Raw genomic sequence first — 23,430 nt, 5'->3', positions numbered from 1 at the left:
TACGACGCCATTGGACGGGAGCCCAACATATGCGGCTCGTGTCACGTCAACGGAGGCTAGGCTGACTGGCTCGCGATGCAGCACGGCCGTGGTAGAGATTAAGGAGAGACGGGATGGGAGGCGGGAGAGGCGGGTTGATTACTTTGACCGAGGATTTCCCAGGCAAGGCCACAGACAGGAAAAAAAAAACGGCTGGGCAGTCGCTCCCGCCGGATCGCAGCGGCGTTCTCCCGGGTGTGGGCGGTCGGGAGGCTACGACAGCCACCTACCTAAGATATTGATGACTGCGAAGTGTCTGTGCGCGAGCTGAAGTCCGGGCCTCGAGAGGCCATTCTCGTCCTGGACCCTCTCTCCGGAGGGGGCGACGGCAGCAACGTCCAGTCCGCGGGGTGGTGCAGCCCGTCTCCGTAAAGGTGCGTCTCAGCTGGGGCTTGGCTGCATCCGCCACCATGCACCCAAAGCCCGGAATATGGGGTGGGCTCGCGACAGGATCGGGAATAGAGACAGACGCAGGAAGGAAGGATGGCTGCTTTGCTTTCGCACGAAGCCCAGATGTCTGTTTTCCCCCTCCGCACGGGCTCGACCTAGCGAACGCCACGGGCGCCCCCTTCTGACTGAGAAGGGATTGGTGTCTCCCACACCGGCAGGCAGCAGAGAGGGATATCCTGGTTGCCATTCCGTGCCAGCTCAACGAATCCGCGTGCGAAGGACCATGGCGGTTGGAGGTCCTGGGCCGCGGAGGCGGGAGGCTGCGTTAGGCTGTGCATGATGTAGCAAGCACAGACCGGATCTTGTTTGCAAGGGATGGGGAGGCAAGGGATGGGGGCGGAGAGAGAAAAAGATGTGGCAGTTGGGGTTTGGTGGTGGTCTGTGATGATGGTGTTTTTTGCTTGCGTCTAATCCCTTCCCGACAACCACGAAACAGGCGCAGGCCATATCCCTTGCGTCTAGCACATGGGGAATGACGGCAAACCACGCTTCCTTCGAACGACAGGAGAGCTGAATAGTATGTTGGGTGAGATTTCGACCAAACCAGGAGTGATGAGGATCGGCGATTTGGAGGGAGAAACCATTTGGCTGCTGAAAGCTATCGAGGCATCGCCAGCAAACTCGGCCATGCTGTTGCTGCGTCTAGATGGTGCCAATACTCTCGCGCTCGAGCCCTGGATCCTGGACGGCTACACAGTAGTTCGGGTGATCGCCCGGGTCAGGGGGGACATTTCCGTGCGGCAGAAAATAAAAACAGGAAAACATGAAAACATTGGTATCAAAAAGAAAGGAGCAAGATGTTGAGATCTGATATCGGGCTTCTTGGTGCTGCAGGTTTGGCAGGTGCTGAATCTAGGTCGACCTGTCGGATGACAGCCCAGCCGTGACGGCAAGCTGTGACGGTGCGGCGAATCAGGACACAGGGAGCCGTCAGCTGCAGTGGCAGGCTGTCCGCCTACTGACGTCGATGATGCATCCTCTCTCAGGGGCCGCCATCGAAATGCAAGAGGTCGGGGCCAAGGCCCAGTCCCATCGGGTCGGGACATTCTGGCTGGCCAAGCTCGAGGAATCCTGCAGGGGGACAGTCCCAGCAGCCCAGCAACCAATCGATCTTTGTCACAATGAAACCCTCGATTTCGTGCACACAGACCTTTTTCCTGGGTTCCACAACCGCCTGAAAAAAAAAGCAAATCGCCGCGGGCGCTGATTGGGGCGCGGCCAAATTGCGCTGCGAGACCCACGGCACTCATCGAGCCTTTTTTTTTTTTTATCTGTGCCGGCTGGACAGCACAGCTTGTGCTGAGGCCCCAGATACCGCTTCTATAGCATGGAGCGTGGACGGCGTCTGTCGGGTGGGCACTTGCGCGAAACTCTGCCGGATTCCAGGCGCCGGTGACGAGGCCAGGCCCCTCCCTCCCCGCTGGGGGGGAGCACGAGAAGTGGAGGATCGGAGAGAGCTAGATTCGGGCTGTAGTTCGCGACTGGACAAGCCGGGCTTGGGTGGGTGGGCTGGTTACTGTAGTTGGTCCTGTGCTTGCGGCATAAAGCTCTCATTGACAGTAAAAAAAAAGAATAAGTGAGGGGCAACTGTGATGCAGTAGGGATGCCGGTTCCGCAAACGGGCAGGTGATGCAAGCAACAGACGATTCTCAGTGAGTCGTAGCCGCTGCCCTCGTGCGTTCCCCTCCCTTCGATGTGACAATGCACACATGAATCCATCGCGAGCTCTTGTTTGTGGCCGGGGCCCCTGTCTGCTGGGGAGGGGCGGAAGCAAGCAAGATCCAACCAGGCGCCTCCTCTCCCTGTCTGCCCTGGTCGCCAAACCCTGGTTGAGCCGTTGCCCCCAAAGGCCGCCTCTTTGCCTGCCGTCGACGACAGCGCGGCTCGATGGTGGAGGATGACGACTTTTTTTATTTTATTTTATTTTATTCTGGACGCTCGTTTGCTTGCAGCAAGGCGTGTGTCGCTCTTCTTTCTAGCGCCAGCTAGCGTGCCAGCCGGGCAGGTCCAGCTTGATAAAGCCATGATTGGCAGTCTCATTCCCGAACCGTCGGCCGAGATCTGACGTTGGACGATTGGCCGGCTGAAAGCATCGAAAGATGGTAGATCCGTATCAATGAAGTGGCCGCTGGTTGCCATGTAGAGCCCGATAATGAAATGGCAGAGGCCGACTTGACAGCGAGGGCTCGACATTGGAAATTTCAGATGTCGTAATTCATTCATTCGCTCAACTCGATCCATTTCTTCTGCGCTGCACAGTTCAAGCAGAGCACGCCAGACACTGTCTCGAGCTCTGAGCAAGCAACGCAACACCGCCACGCAGAGTCAAGGGCCAGCCCATCGAACCTGGAAACCATGGTCCGAGGTCTCCACTAGATATGGGGCTTCTCTCCCCGCCGGGGAGCCTCACACAAACACGCCGGGCGTGCTAGGCTAAACTTGGAGTTCCCCTCGCCCTCCCTCGCCCTCGATGGTGGCTGCACCGAAGCATTGGGCAAGCTGCTGAGCAGGGTCTGGCCAATCCTCCAAGGCAGGCTACAGGGCCGAAACGAGGGAACCACCCTTTTCTTTTCTTTTTCTTTGCTCGCCGATCATATGTCCGTGCGTGTGCTACCATCCGAGGTAGGGGTAGCGGTTCTGTCATTTTATGGAGAAAAATCAGCCGGGTCGAAGAAAAAACAAAAAAATAAAACAAAGCAAGTATGGTTCTGCTGTCGTTACTGCTGCTGCTACCGCTGCTACCGGCTGGGTTCTGGGGGCGAGAATATCGATCTCATTCCAATCTGGCGCAGCTCGGGTCTGCCAGAAATGGCCCGGCAAAGAGAGGTTGCACTCGTATTCTATGGTTCGCTGCTCCTATAGGTGACCAGCACTTTTGCAGGTGGCCATCCAGGCTGTAAGTTTGGTCCAGTAAAACCCTCCATTAAAGCACGTCAAACTTCACCAAACAAGTTGCGGAGGGGGTATATGGAATGGAGGAGGGAGAAGAACATGCACATGCTGCAGCAACAGCAGTCCGCCTTTAATCCACCGTACCTCCCGTCTGGCCAGCCTGCGTCCGTTCGACGCAAACTTAGCCGTGCGCCTGCCCCAAGAGCGAGCTGCTAGGGCAGAGTCCGGCGCGGCTGCCAGCTGGAGCACGCTCTCCGCGTATGTTTTCGGAAGGACCCTCCCTGTCACCACTCCAAAAAGTGACTTGTCTTTCTTTCGTCTCTGCACGCCCATCCCGCCAGATTTGCCTCCACCCTTCGTCGGGCCCATCCTCATTGCTTCTTGCCCGTTAGTCCAAGCCCAGACCCTTCAGCACCCCATCAAATCGGGTTGCCCCGTCCGGAAAGAAAGCAGAGACGCTGCCTTGCATCACTGTCTGGCTCCGAGGACTCCTGGCTCCTCCAGCTGCTCCTTCCTCCTCGCCTCGGTGCCCGGCCAGGTTCTCCACCCGCCAACCGAGATCAGATCCATCCGGTTTATAAGAGAAGCATCACACCCCTTCACCTTTGTGCGCCCACCGTCTTTCTGCCCCCACAACTTGGTCCTGCGCCCTTTCCCGAGTCTGACTCTTGCTTGACTGGGTAGGTGGCGGCGAGCCGAGCGCTTAAATCAACCCAACCGTCTCGCTTATTAGACGGCCGTCTGCCATCACTTACTCACTCTCCGCTCACCTGCCGAGCCTCGACCGGGGTGTTATTTGGAGCTGTGGGTTGCCCACTCCGCTCTCCGCCCTCTGCTCTCCGCCCGCTCTGGCAAGCCAGGGCAGAAATATCTTCCGCGTCTTTAAAGCCAGCCCGCCCTGCCCTGCAGCTCACCCACCCCCACCCGTCCACGTCGAGAAAAGGCCGCTGCCCTCCCAGATCGACCACAACCAGACAGACCTGGAAACACAAAATTTCTCACTGCCCTCTGTGTCCAGCCTGTGAGACAGGTACGAATATGCCTCCGGTTGCGCAAAGTGGCTTGGCCTGCGCCCCTTGACTCGACCTACACCCAACTTGGGTCCTGCCGCTGCTGTCCGACCGACGCGGAGCCGTCTGGATCCCACACCACGCCAAGCTGCTCGTCATTGCATACCCGCGCCTGCTTCCCGAGTACCGAGCCGACTTCACTCTCGCATCACGCCCGCTGGGCTCCACCCCTGCACCCTCTCACCATTCACCTTTGGCGCGTCCTCCGGACCTGCTACAAAAAACATGTTCGTCGGCCAGAACTCGAACCGGGTCGTTCCCCCGGATAATGGCCACACAATCACCGCCGCCATGAGCCACGGCATAGAGAAGCTGCTTGGCGGGCGCAAGTTTGGCTCTTTGCGGAAGCCCAAGCTCAGGTCGTCGGCGAGGGTGTCGTCTCTGCGGTCGTTGCGCCCAGGGCCAACCTATGACCTCGCTTCCACTCCCTTGATCGAGGAGACTGCCTCGGTTGCCGACGAGCACAGTTTGTTTCCTCAGCCCTCTTTCATACGACCAAAGAGCAACCGCATGGTCGCCAGAGACGAGGCTTCTCCCGCTAGCAAGGCATGTCCTCTACCCAGCAGCATCTCTGAGCCGGGTAAGAGCAACCGCTCAGCGAGGTCGTCACTCGGCTCCGACCATGCTTCCTACTCCATCCCTCGCCGCTCTTCTTCTCTCACCAAGAGAAGGGGCGGACCCTCGTCGCTCTCATCGCTTGTCCACTACGAGTTCACAACGCGCGAGAACAAGAATGCAGCCCGCTCCCTGTCCTCGCTGTGTGGCTCCCAACGTTCCATAAGCATCTCTCCTAGGTCACCAAAGTCGATGCGCGCCGAGCTTGACGCCGCCTTTAGTCGCCAAGCCGCCGTTATATCTGTTGGGGTTGACACCCCGCCGCCTTCTGACAGTGAGAGCCGCCCGCCCTCGTCATCGAACGGGACCTCAAGGTCGCTGTCTCTTGGCCAAGGCCCATCGACCCGGAGCCCCAGCCAGCCGACACCAGGGCCATCACCTGCTTTGGTCCCCATTCCAGACTCGGCGTTGCGGGCGCCAAGGAGCAGCGAAGATGCAAGCGATCGCCGTCCCAGTCTCCAGAGCCTGCTTCAACCACAAACGCCCTCGATAGAGACTGCAGACTTTTCCGTTGTTTTCGATCCGATTCTGCAGGAGCCTGATCTCGGAGACTTTCTCGGCCTCAGTGACGACGATATTGCCGAGTCACGTCCGCCGTCACCTGGGCTCCCCGTTGAGGTAGCATCTCCAATAGTGAAGGGGTCGCTGGCACCAATCCACACTGGTGACTTGCCTGTCTCGCCGCGGACACCCTCGATTTCTTGCCGCCGAGATTCCCGGGATCCGCCCAGCCCTTGGGCCAAGCCGAGCCCAAACCTGCCGCCACCTACCCCAATGTCGGTCCGACGCATCTCGGCCAGGCTCTCGGCGACGGCCAACGAGGATCGTGCTGCTGCGATGGCCGCCTTTGAAACAGCCAGGATTGCCTCGAGGTATCAGTTCGACCTTATCTACGTCATCAACCTGTGGCCCAAGAGGAAGATGGGCAATCCCCCTCGCTTCCCCTTTTCGGCCGAGGCATTCGGCGACGCCATGAGCCAGGCTTCGGCAACAACAAAGAGGAACTCTACCTCGTCGATGCGCTCAAGTCGCCCTGATTCGTCCTCGCTCCGCTTCTCCGACATGGCCTCACCAGGCCAGTCCATCCGACTGAGTGACAACGAGGTTCCAAACACGCCCAGGTCGGGTGGAACGGATGATGATGATGTCGGATTCCACTACCGCTTCCTGGCCGCATATGGCCTGCATACCGTCAAGGCGCCCCTGCAGATCTCCTATGCGGTTCACAACAAAATCCTCCAGACGGAAGGCTGGATCGAGTACCGCGGAACAGAGCCCGACGACTACCAGCGCGGCTACGCACAAGCTTTCTACCAAGGTTCTGTCCCCTTCTGCGGAGATGGCACAAGTCGACCGTCGACGGCAGCGCAGGGCCAGGCGCACAACGGCGAACTCGGCAACGGCCACGTCAGGTCTGAGCACAACCGCGGCATCATATTTGCGGCCTACCGAAAGCCGCGCCCCGGCGCCGAGCCCGCCATCATGACCGCCGCCGAGCGCATGGACATGCAGCAGGACGCCCAGGGCCTCGTCGACATGATCCTCGACTGCCACATGGTCAAGCGGCGCCACGAGCAGCGGGAGAAATTCGAGATGATGGCGCTGAAGAGCGCAGGGTTTGGCGGTCGTCGGCTCGAGTCGCTCTCGGGTCGCAGTGGCGCGGCACCAACCGAATGCGGCTCCAAGGCGGGCAAGTTTGCTGATGGTGCCCGGGGGCGAGCTTCTATTTGACGGCCACGCACCCGCCTGCAGCTTGGGGATGCAACGAACTTCCAGTACCACTTTCGGCTTCTGGAAGCGGCGTGGAGGGCCTGTTTGCGACCAGACCCCGCCTCCAAAGATACGTCGCACTGCATATTCCGATAGCTGAGGGTTCCGGGTTATGTCACCTTTGCGACCCCAGCAGAACAAATTCTTCCAGAGCGGCCTTTTTCCATCTGTTGGCCTCGACTCTTGGCTTCTTTTTTCTTTCCTTTTCTTCTTTTTTTTTTACATCCCTTGTTGCGCGCTGCTCATACCCCACACTTGTCTTTTTCGCGCTTCCTCAATACCCCTAGACCAACGCCGAAGGCCTACCGGCGATGCTGTCCAAGTTCATCTTGCCGTTTTCCATGTTTGTTATATTTCACCCAATCATCGGGCGGATCTCTCTTTCCGAAAAGCAAACACTTTTATTTGACGGCTTCTTCCCTTGAGAGGATCGATCGCGCACGATCCCTCTACACACTCTCTCTCGCAGTCATCTCTCTGCGATATTTTTCCATTGCGTCAACAATTTATCACTCCACAACTGAATGACTGGGGCGGGCTGGCGTCTTTTGGGATGGGGGTTTGGGGGATTCCGGGGCGGGCGGGCCAAAGAGCCGGGTGCGGCTCACGCTGTTATGACGACTTACTCGGTGCCTAGACTTGCCGGCGACTGATATGTCGCTTGGCTAATACTCTCCTAGTCACCCCGCCATCTTGCCTTTCGGAAGGCCATGGTTTTCTAGAACCGACGCTTCCGTCGAAGGGACTATTCCCAATGAATTCGTGATCCTCATCGTTTGCTGCTGCGCCCTGACTGCGCCATGGGTTATGGGATGTGCCGCCCCATCGTGATCTACCTGGCGTTCCTGAACCGTGTATCTATCACTGGGGCCGTGTTGTTGGTACTGGCTGCTGGTGTGTTTAGAGGTCTGCCCAAGGAACTGCCTGGGCCATGCCTCAATCTAGTCTCCGGCCTACTTGTGCTTGGGCAGATCACTGGCCAGAACTTGCGCCTCGCCGACATTTCACAGCAGCGGAAACAGCACAACACCACTGAAGTGACCATGATGAGATACTGGTCTTGTTATTAGACCTAGCAGACCATATAACTTCAAACAAAAACGAAAAGAAAAATACCCTGAAACCCAACAAGTCCGATCCAAGCCCATCCTGCCCTACTCCTCCAAGACGTGGAGCCAAAAAATCAACCCTTCCTGTGGATCTTGCACACCAGGTCCGAGCCGTCGACCGAGTCGCCCTCGCGGACGGCCAGGTTGGACACGATGCCGTTGTGCGGGGCCGAGATGACCATTTCCTGTTGTCGAGATCACGTTGCGGGTTAGATAACTTGCTTCTGCCAACAGTGACAAGAGGGCAGAGATAAAAGAAAAAGAAAGAAAAAACTAACCATCTTCATGGCGCTGAGCACAGCCAGCGGGTCGCCCTTCTTGACCTCGGTGCCGTCGTGGACGCGCAGCTCGACGAGCACTCCCGCCATGGGGGCGCCGACCTGGCTCGAGTCGCCCGGGTCGGCCTTGGGGCGCGACACGTTCTCGACCGACGCCTGCTTGTCGTCGACCGTGACCTGGCGCACCTCGCCGTTCATCTCGTAGAACACCTCGCGTTGGCCCGTGTTCTCCGACAGCGGGCCGACGGCCAGGAGCTTGAGGATCAGGACCTTGCCCTTCTCGAGCTCCACGTGGAACTCCTCGCCGATCTCGGGCTTGGACAAGAAGTAGCGCGTCGGCAGGACCGACAGGTCGCCGTACTTGTTGATGAACTTGCGGTAGTCCTCAAACACCTTGGGGTACATGACGTGCGACGCCACGTCGCACTCGGTCAGGCCGTGCCCGTACTTTGCGCCCAGCTCCTTCTTGACCTTGGCGAAGTCGATGGCCGGCAGGAACAGGCCGGGCCGCTTGTCCATCTTGCGGCGGCCGCGCAGCGCGTTGGTGCGCAGCGGCTCGGGGAACCCGCCGTACGGCTGGCCCATCAGGCCCTCGAGGAACTCGAGCACCGACCCTGGGAAGTCGAGCTCGCCCGCGCGTGCCTCGACGTCGGCGGGCGTGAGCTTGTTGGACACCATGAACTGGGCTAGGTCGCCCACCACCTTGCTCGTGGGCGTCACCTTGACGATGTCGCCCAGCAGGTCGTTCGCGTGCTCGTACGCCTTCTTGGTCTCGAGCCACTGCGACCCCAGCCCCAGCTGCGAGGCCTGGAACATCATGTTGGTCAGCTGGCCTCCCGGGATCTCGTGCTCGTACACCTCCGGGTCCGGCCCCGCCAGGTGCGCCTCGAAGGGCGAGTACAGCAGGCGCAGCTGCTGCCAGTACGTGTCGAGCGAGCGCACGTGGTGCACGTTCAGGCCCGGGTCCAGGTCGCTGCCCTCGAGCGAGGCCAGGATGGCGTTGATGCTGGGCTGCGACGTCATGCCCGACAGGCTGTCCGTCGCCGCGTCCACGGCGTCGGCGCCCGCGTGCGCGCACGCCACCATGGACGCCACACCCGTGCCGGCCGAGTCGTGCGTGTGCACGTGGATGGGCAGGTCCGGATACTTCTTGCGGATGCTGCCGATGAGTAGCTTGGCCGCGTGCGGTTTGAGCACACCCGCCATGTCCTTGACGCCCAGAACGTGGATATCGAGCTTGACGAGCTTGTCCACCAGGTCCATGTAGTACTCGAGGTTGTACTTCTTCTTGGGGTTCAGCATGTCGCCGCTGTAGCAGACGGTGGCCTCCACCACGCCGCCCGCCTTGTGCACCGCCTTGACGCCCACCTCGAGCTGGTCGATGTCGTTGAGCGCGTCGAACACGCGGAAGATGTCGACGCCGTTCTTCTTGGCCTGCTCCACGAAGTGGTCGATGGCGTTGTCGGGCAGCGACGAGTACGCGACGCCGTTGGCACCGCGCAGCAGCATCTGGAAGGGAATGTTGGGGATCGCCTTGCGCATCTTGCGCAGCCTGTCCCACGGGTCCTCGTACAGGAAGCGGTAGGCCACGTCAAACGTGGCGCCACCCCAGCACTCCAGACTGTACAGGTTGCTAAGCGCGTGGCTCGTCTCCTTGGCGATGCCGAGAAGGTCGACTGTCCGGACGCGCGTGGCCAGAAGCGACTGGTGAGCGTCTCGCCACGTCGTGTCCATGAGCAGGCATCCCTTGTAGTTGCGGACGGCCTGGGCGAACCCCTTGGGGCCCTTCTCCAGCAGGATCTGCCTCCAGCCCTTGGTGCACGGCTGCGAGACATCCAGCCTCTTCCCGGCGTCATCCAGCAGCTCCGGGACGATAATCTCGCCCCTGAACTTGGGCTCGCCCACTTGGCCCTTGATGCTGCTGCCGTTCACGGCAACGTCGCCGAGGTAGGTGAGCAGCTTCTGGGCGCGGTTCTGGCTGCCGAGCAGGTCAAAGAGCTCAGGGGTCTGGTCGATAAAGGTGGTCCAGCAGGCTCCGTCGATGAAGGTCGGGTGGGTCAGGAGCGAGATGAGGAAGGGGATGTTGGTCTTGACGCCACGGATGCGGAACTCGACCAGGGCACGCAGCTGCTTCCGGCGCGCGATTTCGTACGTTGAGCCGTGGCAGCTGACCTTGGTGAGCATGGAGTCGTAGTGGGGAGTGATGACGGCTCCGGCGAAACCATTGCCTCCGTCGAGGCGCACACCGTTGCCTCCAGCCGACCTGTAGACCTCGATCTTGCCCGTGTCGGGTTGGAAGCCCTTGGCCGGGTCCTCGGTGGTGATACGGCACTGGATGGCGAAGCCCCTGGTGGAGATGCGGTCCTGGGTGAGGCCGAGCTGTTGCAGCGTGGCGCCAGCCGCGATCTGGATCTGTGCGGCGACGATGTCGATGCCAGTGATCTCCTCTGTGATGGTGTGCTCGACCTGGATACGCGGGTTGATCTCGATGAAGTAGTAGCGGTTCTGCTGGTCGACCAGGAACTCGGCCGTGCCGGCGTTGCGGTAGCCAACAGAGCTAGCCAGACGGACGGCGTCGTTCAGGATGGCGTCACGAACCTGGGGCGGTAGGTCCTTGGCGGGAGCGATCTCGACGACCTTCTGGTGGCGGCGCTGGACCGAGCAGTCGCGCTCGTAGAGATGCACAATGTTGCCAAAGTTGTCACCCAGCAGCTGGACCTCGATGTGCTTGGGCTTGTCCAGGAAGCGCTCGACGAAGACGGTGCCGTTGCCAAAGGCCGACTTGGCTTCCGACGTGGCGCGCTCGAACGATTCCTTCAGCGACTCCTGGTCGCGAACAACCCTCATGCCACGGCCACCACCACCGTAGGCCGCCTTGATGATGATGGGGAAGCCATACTCGTCGGTGAACTTCTTGACCTCCTCGTACCTGGCCACAGCGCCCTCTGTTCCGGGCACGACGGGGACCTTGGCTGCGATGGCAAGCCTGCGGGCCGAGACCTTGTCTCCAAGGGACTCGATAACTTGATGCGACGGGCCGACAAACTAGCCAAAGCCAGGGGCAAAGTTAGCCAAAGTGCCAGTTGGTAGTGGGAGAGGGGACATGTGCAGTTGCTTACAATTAGGCCAGCATCCTCAACCTTCTTTGCAAACTCGGAGTTTTCGGAAAGGAAGCCATATCCTAGAAGCGCTGTCAGCCGTGGTCCAAATTATAGTCTCTGCCGTCTGCCGTGGCGAAAGTCATACCAGGGTGGATCATCTGGGCGCCATGCTCGAGCGCGATCTTAATGATCTCGTCCCCGGCCAGGTAGGCCCCGACTGGCGTGTACTGTCCTCGTTTTCCAATGACATAAGCCTCGTCGGCCTCTATTGTCATGTGTAACCGTCTGCTGTCAGCTGCTGATGCACACTAATCAAGGGAGCCGGAGTGGCTAGAAGTAGGCGTAGGTCCAGTATCGTACTCTGCCTGTGCATGCTAAGCCGGTCCTCATAACTGTGTGCCGCTGATCGTTAGCGTTTTGTCTTTGGCCTCGGGCCGTCGGTTGACGAAGAGTGACAATCTGGACTGATGTGACACTAGGCGCTAGCAAACGAGAGCGTCGGATGGTCGAAAGGGGAAGACGGCAACATTCTGTCGGGCTCGGTCCGTACCTGAAGACGGCAATGGTGTGAAGAGAAAGCTCGTGCGCCTAGCTTGCTTGTCAGACAAACGTCGTCCCATCGGCGGAAGAATGAGACTAGATGGCGATCCGGTGCCACTTACAGTCCTAAAGATCTAAAGTTCCGCCCGAGAGGCACGTGTTAGCCTGGCACACCTCGAGAGAGTATGCAAGCCGTTGCAGTTGCACATGTACTTGTGCCATGGCGGCGAGTGGCGTGCGAGACATACCCGAATAGCTTCACAGGGCGCAGAATATCAGCACAGAGCTCACTCAGAGAGGACACCTAACAAACTCGAGGATGAGAGACGCGGAGGGAACTTACGAATTTCGCCACGGTTCGCAACTGCGACGGGAGGAAAAAGTCCATTGTCAGCATATGCGCATCCCCCAGGTTACTCTTTCACGGCCCAAGATCTCGCGTTCTTCTCCTCATCTGTAGCAAGGCCCCGGGGCGGCCGCCGTCCTCTCTCCCCTTCTTACCTAGAAGCTTCTTGAGCTGCATTATGCTGGAATTGGCCCTGATGCGATGAACAGTGTGCGCCTCCTTAGGCGCCTCCTCGACATCGTCAATGGCGCTCTCGGACTGGTACGCCGGCGGCGACTCCGAGGGCGGGGCGTTGGCCGACATGGTCGCTGAATGGGGGGGATTTCCCTCCCTCTGTGCGATCTCTTGGTGAAGAAGTGCGGTGTGAGGGCAATTGCGAGGAAAAGAAGAAACCTCGACAGCTTTCTCCTCGCCAGCAGCTCAAGGGTTGGGCTCCGTCGGGGAGTGGGATGATATATGGCGCGGGAGACGAAGCTTCGAGGTCGGTTCGAGCCCGCGCTTCTCTCAGTGTCGGTCGCGACAGTGGGGTGAGTGACGCTAGCGGATGCGATGAGTGGTGGGGTTGCTCGCGCTCGGCAGCAGGGGGAGCTTCCAAGCAGGGCAGGCGCTTTGGAGCCAGTCGTTTATCTCGAGCTCTCTTCGTCCTGTCAACAGGAAGGGAAGGGGTGAGCTTGCTTGCAAAGCACTGGCCTTTCCGCACCCAAACTTCCAATGGCCAGGCTAGAAACGAACAGATCGAGAGAGAGAGAGCACAGCAGAAATGGGAGCAAAGGAGGGAGGGATCAGTCCGGCACCTCGGTTGGGATGGAGGGGGATGCCAAGGAGATTTTGTTTTGGCCGCGCTTCTGGCAAGCAGGTCCCCGGACCCTTGTTGGACAAGCAGCTACGAGCACAGTCTATGGAGGGATTTTCTCTCACGCGCCAGGGGAATGTATGGATATCCCGTCCGTTTTCCCATCCGACTAGGGGTGGAAACACCTCATATTCGGACCCAGGGCTCACGGGCGCGGGCGCTATCTTCGCTTTCTCGCGGCAGGACAGCTTGGATACCCGAGGGGCCTGGCGCAGCAGCAGCCCACGGGCAAGCAGATGACGCATATGCAAGTGGAACGGACGACCCTGCCGCTCTGCCGGGGTGTGCAACCTCGGTTTGCCGCCACCCACTAGACTTCGGCTGGAGGTCGATTTTAAGCAGAGCCCACACAGGTTGCCCTTTAAAAGCCCGCAGTTCTCAACCCCACCGCCAGCTGCAAGTAGGCGGCGCTGACCTGAAGCTTAGGGCACGGGGCAAGACATTGATGTGCAGCAAGGCAGCCCATCCATTCCGCCGATGGCACAGCCAATTCAGCAGAGTCATGAAAACACAAGCTCTGTGTTCCAATCACCCCCACTCATGTCCTTTTTTTTCTTTTCTCTCTCACCGTGGCGGCACGCTAGCCGCGGAAAGTCAATGCCCTCCGGCGATAGGCACGCTTCTACGAATGAGGAGAGGTTGACTGTTGTTGACTAAAACCTTTTGCATCTCGATATGTCACAGCCATAGCAAGAAACCCCGCACACCTTCCTGACCGTGCCCCGTCGTGCGGCACTTTGTTGAGACAGGCACAGAGGTCCAATCTTGGCGGGATGGACGTCCATCATCATCCGCCCTTGCGTCCGGCGAACAGCCGTCTGTGCCCTGGACCCTGGAGCACTGACACGCCTCCAGATGTCTTGGCCCTTCTCTCTCTCTCCCCAGAACCGGGCCGATCATTTTTGACTATGTCGGGGTGTGTTCTATATGTGCCTCTAGGCACTCGTGGCATTCTCTTCCCTCACCGTCGTCCCTCGGCACAATGGATGGCGAATCACACATGATTATGGATCCTGTAACCGTTTCGGACACTGGGATGCTGAAGCCCGGCCGAGCGTTTTGGGGGGGGGGGGGGGGGACAGGGGTATGAGAAGGAGGGGCAATTGAATGCAATTCCCCATTACATTTTTCCCATGTCGCTCACACGCGCTTTCTGGTGGCGTCCCAAGCCACAGGACAAGCGTCGTGTGCTCTCGACCGCCGCCAATTGGCTCGTTTGCAACCCCGATATGGCTTCGCCTGCCCAATGCCTCACAGAACCTTTTTCTTGCGGCGGCTGCGCCTTGCTGCAGCTTGGATCGACACGACCTACTGCGTGTGTCGGCAATGGGTAATGAATGGGCTTATCTCGCCCAATCTCGGTGGGGTCCATTGGCCTTGGGACCAACCGCCCGCCTCGTTTTGACCTGCCCCTCTAGTCGCGCATTATCTATCTTTGCTTCTTTTTATACCGCCGTCATGAACATGCGCATTTATCGCTGTGAGACATGGCATTTCCGTCTCTGCCCTTCTGTGATCCCGCATCCTAGTTTAGGTCACAAACTAGGGGCAATCCTGATAGGGTGCCGGCCCCGGGTATTGACCGAGGGGCAGGGCTGCGCACCTCGACCAATGGTGATTGGTTTCAGCCTGGGGCTGGATTGAGGAAAGATCTCCCGTGCCTGGCACCTTGATGGAAAGATGCGTCTTTTCTCTGACCGACAGGCTGATCAGGATGTGACTCTGCTGATATCTGTGGAGTTGCATGTAGTATCAGCGCGAACTTCCGACTAACCAGTGTGGGTGACATCGAACAGCCGATATCAGTCGCCAGACATGGAAAGCAGAAAATTGCAGTCAACAAGTGGCAAGAGTCAAGAGTGGTCGAGCCCCTCTAGGCGTAGTTCTATTTTGACTCGAGATTGCCGAGTCGGCTACACGACCTTGCTTCTAGATCTCCCCTACCTGATCAGGAACCAGGAGGGACGAGAAAAAAAAGATGCCTGCCGTGACAAAAGCCTCCGCTCCATCCGGGAACCCGCGCGCAGCGCCGCAGAACCAATATTCCCGCACCCATGACCCATGTCACTGGCCCAGGGAGGGTTTTTAGTCCAGACGACTCCGAATCAGAACGGCGCTACCCAACGAGCCAATAGCATCACACCGCGGCGTGTGTGGAGAGAAGGAGGAGGAGGCGGCGGGCGGGCGGCTGCGGGGTTCGATACCGGGCCCGGCCGACTCCACCGCCATGGACTGGGAGGCTGTAAATACGCACGTAGTGTTGCTCGGAGAATGCGGAGAGGGTCAGGGCGAACCCCACACCCCGAGAAGCGACCACGCCCGTGCGGCGCGTGAGGCACGCCTCGCGCGCTTCGGCGTTCGCTCGGGGGAGCACCAAGGGCTCTGGAGGCTTGGGTATCTGTTTCGGAGAGGGGAGGGAACCAAGTGGCAGGCAGAAGTTAGGGTGTCCGTCTCTAGGGGAATCGAAGCTGGCGAGGCGAGGCGAGGCGATCCAGACGTCCCTCTTTTGGGGGTTCCGCGTTGGGCTACAACCAACACGCGCCTCTTACAGCGGGCCGGCGCAAGCCGATCCGCTCGTCCGCGTGCCCCGGCCGGCAACACGGGGCTAGACAGGCTTCACGTCAGATGTCAAGAGCGGCGTGATATTTCCTCCCCAGGGCCATCCTGCGGCTGCATTTAGAAGAGAAGGAGATTAAAAATTATGACAAAGGAGATAAAGAAGCGGGAAAATTTGAAAACGGCAGGTCCATCCGCCGGCCGATACGCATATCATCGGGTTTCCCAGACATCCATCATGAACCTCGTCGGCTTCCTGCTTTCGTGCCCTCCCCCCCAGAGATTAAGAAACGCCCCACCGGGACCACATCATCTCGGCTTCGGTGACCTCAGGATCTTTTTATATACAACATTCCCCAATGTCGTTTTCCGTTAACCCCTCGCCGCTCAAGCCACCGCAGTCTTGACAGCCACCACCTGCGGCTGCACGGTGCCCGCCTCCAGGGCCCTCTGCTTGCCGCCCATGTAGTGGTAGTCGGCATATCGGTACCCCTGCGTCGTCTGGGCGCCCCAGTTGACAAAGTGCATGGCGAACATGAGGTAGTTCTTCGGTTGGACCGCCATAGCGAAGCGCATGAAGGTCGACGAGTAGAGGAAGAGGGCGGCGGTCATCTGACCCGAGATGCTGACGGCGAGGGCGCAAAGTAAGCATGCCGTTTGTTTCCTTCCCGTCCTTTGTTCTCCTTCTGTTTCGTTTCGGGCCACACAGCCCGGAGGGGCTGTCGCAGCCCCAAACTGGTCCAACTTACAGCTCGGGGCTCTTCCGCGTGTCCGCGATGGCCGCCAGGGGGATTGTGAAGTTCGACGCAGGTCCCCAGAAATCTTTACAGTTCCATCTGGTTAGCAGGAACAGACACCCAAGCCTTCCGAAACACGAAGCCAGGGCTGCTCGATTACAGCACTGGCGTCGGGGCCCATCCAAATGGCGGGCGAACATACGCGTCGAACATAGGTAATCCGTGACCGGATTCGCCCGTATCCTGGCATTGATGGCTTTGACAAAGGCGGCCATGGTCGGGGACGTTCTGCTCGAAGCAATACGGTGATGGGAGGCGGTGGCAATCCAGGAGACAACCAAAATCTGCGAAAATTTTCTTGTTCTTCCTGTGTCGAGCCCGAGTTTAGGTACAAACGAACGGAATCACGTCCAACAGCTAGGGCAAGCTTTTCGGTGTGGATATGGGTCTGCCTGCCAACACCCCCGTCGGTGTTCGGAAAGCCAGGGGGGCGGCGCGGCTTGCCCGGTGGGTTGCACCCACCCCCAATTTCTCCGACATCATATGTAGAGACCTCTGCCCGGAAGATTGCGTCTCTGGCAGTGTCTTTTGTTACGTATCCACCGTCCAATCGTGACTAAATGCGAACAAGTGGCTCGCTCTGTCGGAGGACGCGGGGCGCATGCGCGTCTCAGCCTCACCGACCATTCATTCTCGTAGAGCGCGGTCGAGTTGGGTGACCTGTCGCATTCCCCCACCCAGCGGCATCATTCTGTGTTGATACTCCTTGGTATATCATATAAATGCGACTATCCGCCAAAGAAACATGGTTTTATGCATCTACCCAAACGCCCAGGTCGTGGAAAATCATCCTTCTCGAGATATGCTGCTCGGGAGTTTCGCTTAACGACGCGGCGGCGGCTGGAAGCCCGGCGCACCCTGGCCGCGTCCAAAGCCGGGGGCACCGGGAGGACCCTGGAAACCAGGAGGGAAACCACCCGGAGGAGGGAAGCCGGGTGCTGAAAGTGACAAGGCAAATGACTGTTAGCACCTCGGAGCAGTGAAGTACAAGCGGGCAGGGCAAAGAAGCGAGCGTACCACCAGGGAAACCAGGCGCGCCAGCAGCACCGGGGAAGCCAGGGAATGCAGGGGGAGGAGCGCCTCCCACACCAGCAGCGGGGCCCTGCGCATAAATCCAACGGTTAGCTTCTGAACAGCTCGGCCGAACTATTTCGACCTGGCAGACCGAAGAAACGGATGGACGAGGCTGGGGTGCGTGGAGGAATCGGAGGGTGGTCGTACGGCGAGTGAGACCGGCGCGGCGGCTCCTCTGGCAGCAGGGCGCGCGGTGCCTGGTCCTGCGGTCAATGTCGTCGAGATACCGCCGGTGGTGGTCTTGCCAAGTCGAGTACTCGGGTCTGCAGGGGGCGGGCTCTCGACAGAGAGCGAGACGATCTGCGCGCCGCGCACAATGGTAAGGCCGAGCGTGCGCTTCTCTTCCGTTTCGACAGTCGAAGACGAGCTACCGGAGGCCGCACCGGGCGCGGCGGGCTTTGCCTGCTTGCGCTTGACTCGGCGGAACTCTTCGGTGTCGGCCAGAACGAGGTTCATGTGCTGGAGAAGGGCCGGTCAGCGGTTGGCTTCCAGGATATCGGCGGGGAACAGAGGTTGCGAGCCGTAGGAAGAGTTCGCACCTTGTCGAACGCGAGCATCTGGCCGACCATCTGGCGGCCGTCGTTGAGGGTCGTCCTCATCCGGTAGTTGATCTGGGCTAGGCGCGTCAGCTTCTATCGGGGACGGGGACGGATGGGAGCGGCCGCAACGCGGATGCTGGCGGTCGGGCCGGGAGGTCGAAAAAGAATTGGGAGATCGGTGACGTACGTAACCGGCCTGCAACAGGGTGTGTGGTTAGCGGACGCGAGCAGAGGGGAGGCGAGGCGTTCCTGGTCTCGATGAAGCGCAACATACCATCTTGCCTTGCTTGTTCAACGAGGTCATGGTTGCGAATTGAAGGGCGCAAGGCTCCTTCGCTTTTCAAAAATTGGATTGGGAACTGCAGTCAGACTTGACTTGTTCGCTAGCGACGCGGTCTTGTCTGCTTACGAGCTTCCAAGTCCAGCATCAAGGTTGGTGATGTTCCGACCAGGCGGGATCTCGAGATTGCCGCCACCAAACCAACCTGAAAAGCGGGCGGGAGCTGCCTGACGCAGGGAGCTCGGACCACCAACCTCTTTCACCGCCTGTCATATGGGGAATGTGGGCCCACCAGTGCCTTCCCCTCCCAAACCCTCACACAATTGAAGCCCACACACGAAATTCTTTCCCGCGATCGCCTTTCAATTTTCCTTGTTAGCGACAACAATCTTCCAAAGCCCATCCCGCCCATTTTACTAACAAAAAACAGCCACCATGGTAAGCGCATCTCTTCCAGACTGACGATACGGCCATTGCGATGCTAATCACGTTTTCCTGCAGTCTGAGAAGGCCGCCAACCCCATGCGGGAGCTCCGCATCCAGAAGCTCGTCCTGAACATTTCGGTCGGCGAGTCTGGTGACAGGCTGACCCGTGCTGCGAAGGTGCTCGAGCAGCTGTCCGGTCAGACTCCGGTCTACAGTCAGTACCCCCGGGTCAATTTCTCCAAGGGCACAAAAGTGCCCATTCCACTGTCACTTGCTGTCACAAAAATCTGACCTTTGCCGATTTGCATAAACTACAGGCAAGGCCCGTTACACCGTCCGTACCTTCGGTATCCGCCGCAACGAGAAGATCTCGGTCCACGTTACCGTCCGTGGCCCTAAGGCCGAGGAGATTCTGGAGCGTGGCCTCAAGGTCAAGGAGTACGAGCTGAAGAAGAAGAATTTCAGCGAGACTGGCAACTTCGGCTTCGGTATCTCGGAGCACATCGACCTCGGCATCAAGTACGACCCCGGCATTGGTATCTACGGCATGGACTTCTACTGCTGCATGACCCGCCCTGGTGAGCGTGTCGCCCGCCGCCGCCGCTGCAAGAGCAGAGTCGGCACCAGCCACAAGATCAACCGCCTGGAGACTGTCCGGTGGTTCAAGAGCCGCTTCGACGGCATTGTCCGCTAAGCAGCTGCGGGGATTTGGCACAAAAGCAACCTGTTTCTTTTTTCCGGGCACGGCATGATCAAAGGAGTTCTTTTTCGTCGGTTAACTGGGCACATGGGCATTCGGAGTGGACATGGCGTGGACATGGTATCGCGCTTCGGGTTCTGGAAATAGGGCACGTGTATATCCTTCGTTCAGTCTCGTGAGCCTTTTGGCTTGCCACTCTCGCTTGGTCTGAATTTATCAGCCAAGCCACGGCCTCAGAGTCCGACCGGCATCTCAGCCGGCTTCCCGCTCCAAGTTTGATGTGGATTATTGTATGTAAGTGCTTGTCCGGTGTAGTTGACGGACTCCGGGCACTCCATGGCGAGATGATGCTACTAGTAGTGGCCAGAGGAATACATTCCTCGGAAACCGTCTCTGCCGCTGCAGCTTTGTGTCATGTTAAATAGGTATTCAGGTACATCCGGTAGTCACCTTCATACTCTCTTTGGGAGCAATGAGTTGGGCTTCGACGGAATCTGGACATGAGAGTGACTGCTGGGTTGGCAGCCTGTTAGCTAGGAGAGTGAGCTGTCAATGGAGACGTTGCATCACATATTCGGTCTTCTCATACTTGCGGGCATGTAAAAAAGTTCCCTGTAGTTTATATATGCATACTGATAGGAGGTGTCGTTGCTTGGCCTGTCCTGCAAGATTTATCTCATTCATATATATTGTATTGCTTCCTTTATGACAGATGCCCAACATGCAAGGCCAAACTTTACGCGGGGCTGCCCACTGGCAGCATTCCATCACGTCGACCACTTGAGGGGGTTTGTGTGTGGGGAAGCACGAAGCATGGCAGCGACTGGGGTGCATGGCTGGATGCTGCTACTGAGCGAATTCTGTCGGACCGTCATTTCGCCGGGCGCTGATTCTCTCACGGATTTTCCTGAGCGTTGCACTGAGTTGGCCTCTGTCAACCTCCGAGAATTCCCTGCTTCCCATCTTCCGATTGGCCTGCTCGAGCGAACAGACCCCACCCGCAGCCCAGTCTGCTCTCGTTTTTGGGGCTAGGTTCCCAGACTCCTCTCTGAAAACCTCGCATTCCAATTGTCTCAAAAACCTCCTTCGAACCATCTCCGCTCCAAACTGCGATTGCAAGGCGGTTGCAATTGCTTTCCTTGCGTTCCGCAACCTCCCAGATACCACTTAATAATGTTCCGGAACGCCCTCCGCCAGTCCAGCCGCGCTGTCGGCGCCGTGTCGGCCTCGAGCCGCATCACCGTAAGTCTCTGCTGTGCCCGCCGACCTCGAATCAATTCGGCCTCAATGCCATCCGGGGCCGACCCTGGCCCCTTTTGAAGCATCGCGGGGTCGCCGCCCGAGCTCAATGCATCTCTTCGCGACGATTTTGGGGCCGTGGAGGAGCTGGTTGAGCTTGGGAGCTTGGTGGGAGCTGCTGGTGGGAGCTGCTGGGTCGATATTGGATTTTTCTCGGGGCCAACTCGGCTAACTTGTTTTGCTTCCCCTGCTCGCCCAGGCCCGCAACGCCGCGCCCGCCTTCAAAGCCGCCTCGATCCAGGCCCGCACCTACGCCGATGCGAAGGCTTCGCCGACTGAGGTCTCTTCCATCCTCGAGCAGAGGATCCGCGGTGTCCAGGACGAGAACAACCTCGCCGAGACTGGCCGCGTTCTGTCCGTCGGGTACGTCGGACCAGGGGGGAAATGACTGTGCGCAATATGGGCGTGGATGGACATCGTGACAACACTCCTGGAAACCGCCGAAACACTGCGCTTCGAGCGGTTGCTCCTAATGTCCACGTCTAATTGGCATATCGAGAGGCTGAGGCTGACAATTGTACCCCATAGTGATGGTATCGCCCGTGTGCACGGCATGGCCAACGTCCAGGCCGAGGAGCTAGTCGAGTACGTCTCCCTCGCAGTATCCTTCCCCGCCAGACCATACTAACCTCTTCCAGGTTCGCTTCCGGTGTCAAGGGAATGTGCATGAACCTCGAGGCCGGCCAGGTCGGTGTCGTGCTGTTCGGCTCTGACCGTCTGGTCAGGGAGGGCGAGGTCGTCAAGCGTACCGGAGAGATTGTCGATATCCCTGTCGGCCCCGAGATGCTGGGTCGTGTCGTTGACGCCCTCGGCAACCCCATCGATGGCAAGGGTCCCATCGGTTGCAAGGAGAAGCGCCGTGCCCAGCTCAAGGCCCCCGGCATTCTGCCCCGCCAGTCTGTCAACCAGCCCGTCCAGACCGGCCTGAAGTCCGTCGACGCCATGGTGCCCATCGGCCGTGGTCAGCGTGAGCTGATCATTGGTGACCGTCAGACCGGCAAGACTGCCGTCGCTCTGGACGCCATCCTCAACCAGAAGCGCTGGAACAACAGCACCGACGAGACCAAGAAGCTTTACTGCGTCTACGTCGCCATCGGCCAGAAGCGTTCGACTGTTGCCCAGCTCGTCAAGACCCTGGAGGAGAACGACGCGCTGAAGTACAGCATTATTGTCGCCGCCACCGCCTCCGAGGCCGCCCCCATGCAGTACCTGGCTCCTTTCACCGGCAGTAAGTTGTCTCTCTACATGAATCAGAACTCGTTCAGCATCCCCTTGCTAACATCGCTCCACTCTTCAAGCCGCCATCAGCGAGTACTTCCGTGACAACGGAAAGCACGCTCTGGTCGTCTACGACGATCTGACTAAGCAGGCCATCGCCTACCGTCAGATGTCGCTGCTGCTGCGTCGCCCCCCCGGACGTGAGGCCTACCCCGGTGACGTCTTCTACCTGCACTCGCGTCTGCTCGAGCGTTCGGCCAAGATGAACAACAAGACCCACGGTGGTGGCTCCCTGACTGCTCTGCCCATCATTGAGACCCAGGGTGGTGATGTGTCCGCCTACATTCCCACCAACGTCATTTCCATCACCGACGGTCAGATCTTCTTGGAGGCTGAGCTTTTCTACAAGGGTATCCGCCCCGCCATCAACGTCGGTCTGTCCGTGTCTCGTGTCGGCTCCGCTGCCCAGCTCAAGGCCATGAAGCAGGTGGCTGGTTCCCTGAAGCTCTTCCTGGCCCAGTACCGTGAGGTCGCCGCCTTCGCCCAGTTCGGTTCCGACCTGGATGCCGCTACCAAGCAAACCCTGAACCGCGGTGAGCGGGTAAGTGATCACGCACCTCCAAGACCCCAAAGACAGAGTACATGTGTGGCTGACGCAATCATTACCTCTGCAGTTGACCGAGCTTCTCAAGCAGCGCCAGTACAGCCCCATGGCTGGTAAGTCTTTCAGGAAAATCCTTGACTTGTCCATTGACTCTGGCTAACAAGCAGTAATTTGCAGTCAACGAGATGGTCCCGCTCATCTTCGCCGGTGTCAGGGGTCTCCTGGACTCGGTCCCCGTGCCCAGGATTCAGGAGTGGGAGGCCGACTTCCTCGCCTACCTGAAGACCAACGAGTCCGACCTGCTTGCCACCATCGACAAGGAGGGCGCTCTGAGCAAGGAACTGGAGGCCAGGCTCCAGGACGCCATCACCACTTTCACCAAGAGCTTCCTTGGTTAAATCTCCTGAGGGCGCTTTTGTGTCACGTTAAAAGCATTACTGGGAGGTGGTGGGAGATGCGGGCGGCGGATGTCTATACCTGATGGCTGTGTCTCGTTTACTAGAGAGACGGTTTCTTCTCGCTGGGTGCAGTGGGAACCTGCGGGATGCAGGGAGGGACTCGATTCTCCAGTCCGCGGTATTGTAAAATAGAGTCGAACTCAATCAAGCACTCGAATTCCTTTTGTCTTATACCTTGTTCAGCGGTGACGTGTGACTGTATGGACGTTTTGGCAGAACGACGAGCCTGTTGTTGGAATGTGTTCGCCGAGTGTCTAGGGCATCTCTGGAAGACGTTTTATTCTAGGCTCAACTAAGCCCCTTATAAACCCAACATCCTGACCGACCAAATGGACAGGAGAAAGGACACAAGAGTGCCGAAAAAAGCAACCAGAGTAGAAGAGTCGGAACAAGGAGATGATATATGTGAAATGACA

At 58.7% G+C, this 23,430-nt stretch overlaps 9 protein-coding genes across 9 annotated transcripts; 4 read left to right on the top strand and 5 right to left on the bottom strand.

Moving 5' to 3' along the window:
* Window positions 1–2,026: 2,026 nt before the first annotated feature.
* GGTG_09345 (hypothetical protein) lies at window positions 2,027–2,726 on the bottom strand. Its single transcript, XM_009227189.1, has one exon. It carries the CDS (start codon window positions 2,710–2,712, stop codon window positions 2,410–2,412), a length of 303 nt encoding a protein of 100 aa, XP_009225453.1. The 5' UTR covers window positions 2,713–2,726; the 3' UTR covers window positions 2,027–2,409.
* A 603-nt stretch (window positions 2,727–3,329) lies between these two features.
* GGTG_09344 (hypothetical protein) lies at window positions 3,330–3,756 on the bottom strand (the record flags this gene model as incomplete). Its single annotated transcript, XM_009227188.1, has 2 exons — window positions 3,330–3,383; window positions 3,526–3,756. The coding sequence occupies 2 exons, from the start codon at window positions 3,754–3,756 to the stop codon at window positions 3,330–3,332; spliced, it is 285 nt and encodes a 94-aa protein (XP_009225452.1).
* A 489-nt stretch (window positions 3,757–4,245) lies between these two features.
* On the top strand, window positions 4,246–7,605 carry GGTG_09343 (hypothetical protein). The gene has a single exon (XM_009227187.1). The coding sequence runs from the start codon at window positions 4,677–4,679 to the stop codon at window positions 6,795–6,797; it is 2,121 nt and encodes a 706-aa protein (XP_009225451.1). The 5' UTR covers window positions 4,246–4,676; the 3' UTR covers window positions 6,798–7,605.
* A 101-nt stretch (window positions 7,606–7,706) lies between these two features.
* On the bottom strand, window positions 7,707–13,173 carry GGTG_09342 (pyruvate carboxylase). The gene is made up of 10 exons (XM_009227186.1): window positions 12,366–13,173; window positions 12,208–12,228; window positions 12,113–12,120; window positions 11,987–11,998; window positions 11,875–11,912; window positions 11,685–11,716; window positions 11,470–11,589; window positions 11,343–11,404; window positions 8,224–11,268; window positions 7,707–8,130 (listed from the first exon to the last, which is right to left on the bottom strand). Exons 1-10 carry the CDS (start codon window positions 12,511–12,513, stop codon window positions 8,020–8,022), a joined length of 3,597 nt encoding a protein of 1,198 aa, XP_009225450.1. The 5' UTR covers window positions 12,514–13,173; the 3' UTR covers window positions 7,707–8,019.
* Window positions 13,174–14,907: 1,734 nt separating this feature from the next.
* GGTG_09341 (hypothetical protein) lies at window positions 14,908–16,086 on the top strand. Its single transcript, XM_009227185.1, has one exon. It carries the CDS (start codon window positions 15,291–15,293, stop codon window positions 15,741–15,743), a length of 453 nt encoding a protein of 150 aa, XP_009225449.1. The 5' UTR covers window positions 14,908–15,290; the 3' UTR covers window positions 15,744–16,086.
* On the bottom strand, window positions 15,672–16,745 carry GGTG_09340 (hypothetical protein). Its single transcript, XM_009227184.1, has 3 exons — window positions 16,559–16,745; window positions 16,369–16,441; window positions 15,672–16,244 (listed from the first exon to the last, which is right to left on the bottom strand). Exons 1-3 carry the CDS (start codon window positions 16,629–16,631, stop codon window positions 16,007–16,009), a joined length of 384 nt encoding a protein of 127 aa, XP_009225448.1. The 5' UTR covers window positions 16,632–16,745; the 3' UTR covers window positions 15,672–16,006.
* Window positions 16,671–18,502, bottom strand: GGTG_09339 (hypothetical protein). Its single transcript, XM_009227183.1, has 6 exons — window positions 18,304–18,502; window positions 18,217–18,225; window positions 18,030–18,101; window positions 17,638–17,949; window positions 17,434–17,518; window positions 16,671–17,354 (listed from the first exon to the last, which is right to left on the bottom strand). The coding sequence occupies exons 1-6, from the start codon at window positions 18,331–18,333 to the stop codon at window positions 17,239–17,241; spliced, it is 624 nt and encodes a 207-aa protein (XP_009225447.1). The 5' UTR covers window positions 18,334–18,502; the 3' UTR covers window positions 16,671–17,238.
* A 124-nt stretch (window positions 18,503–18,626) lies between these two features.
* Window positions 18,627–20,177, top strand: GGTG_09338 (60S ribosomal protein L11). Its single transcript, XM_009227182.1, has 3 exons — window positions 18,627–18,747; window positions 18,811–18,949; window positions 19,053–20,177. Exons 1-3 carry the CDS (start codon window positions 18,745–18,747, stop codon window positions 19,427–19,429), a joined length of 519 nt encoding a protein of 172 aa, XP_009225446.1. The 5' UTR covers window positions 18,627–18,744; the 3' UTR covers window positions 19,430–20,177.
* A 169-nt stretch (window positions 20,178–20,346) lies between these two features.
* GGTG_09337 (ATP synthase subunit alpha) lies at window positions 20,347–23,187 on the top strand. The gene is made up of 7 exons (XM_009227181.1): window positions 20,347–20,677; window positions 20,934–21,097; window positions 21,263–21,319; window positions 21,373–21,962; window positions 22,033–22,553; window positions 22,627–22,669; window positions 22,734–23,187. The coding sequence occupies exons 1-7, from the start codon at window positions 20,609–20,611 to the stop codon at window positions 22,952–22,954; spliced, it is 1,665 nt and encodes a 554-aa protein (XP_009225445.1). The 5' UTR covers window positions 20,347–20,608; the 3' UTR covers window positions 22,955–23,187.
* The last annotated feature ends 243 nt before the right edge of the window (window positions 23,188–23,430 follow it).

The sequence above is a fragment of the Gaeumannomyces tritici genome (genome assembly GCF_000145635.1).
Source record: "Gaeumannomyces tritici R3-111a-1 unplaced genomic scaffold supercont2.5, whole genome shotgun sequence".
Classification (NCBI taxonomy): domain Eukaryota; kingdom Fungi; phylum Ascomycota; class Sordariomycetes; order Magnaporthales; family Magnaporthaceae; genus Gaeumannomyces; species Gaeumannomyces tritici.
Note: the sequence above shows the minus strand (reverse complement) of the source record. Positions and strands in the feature narration are given on the sequence as shown.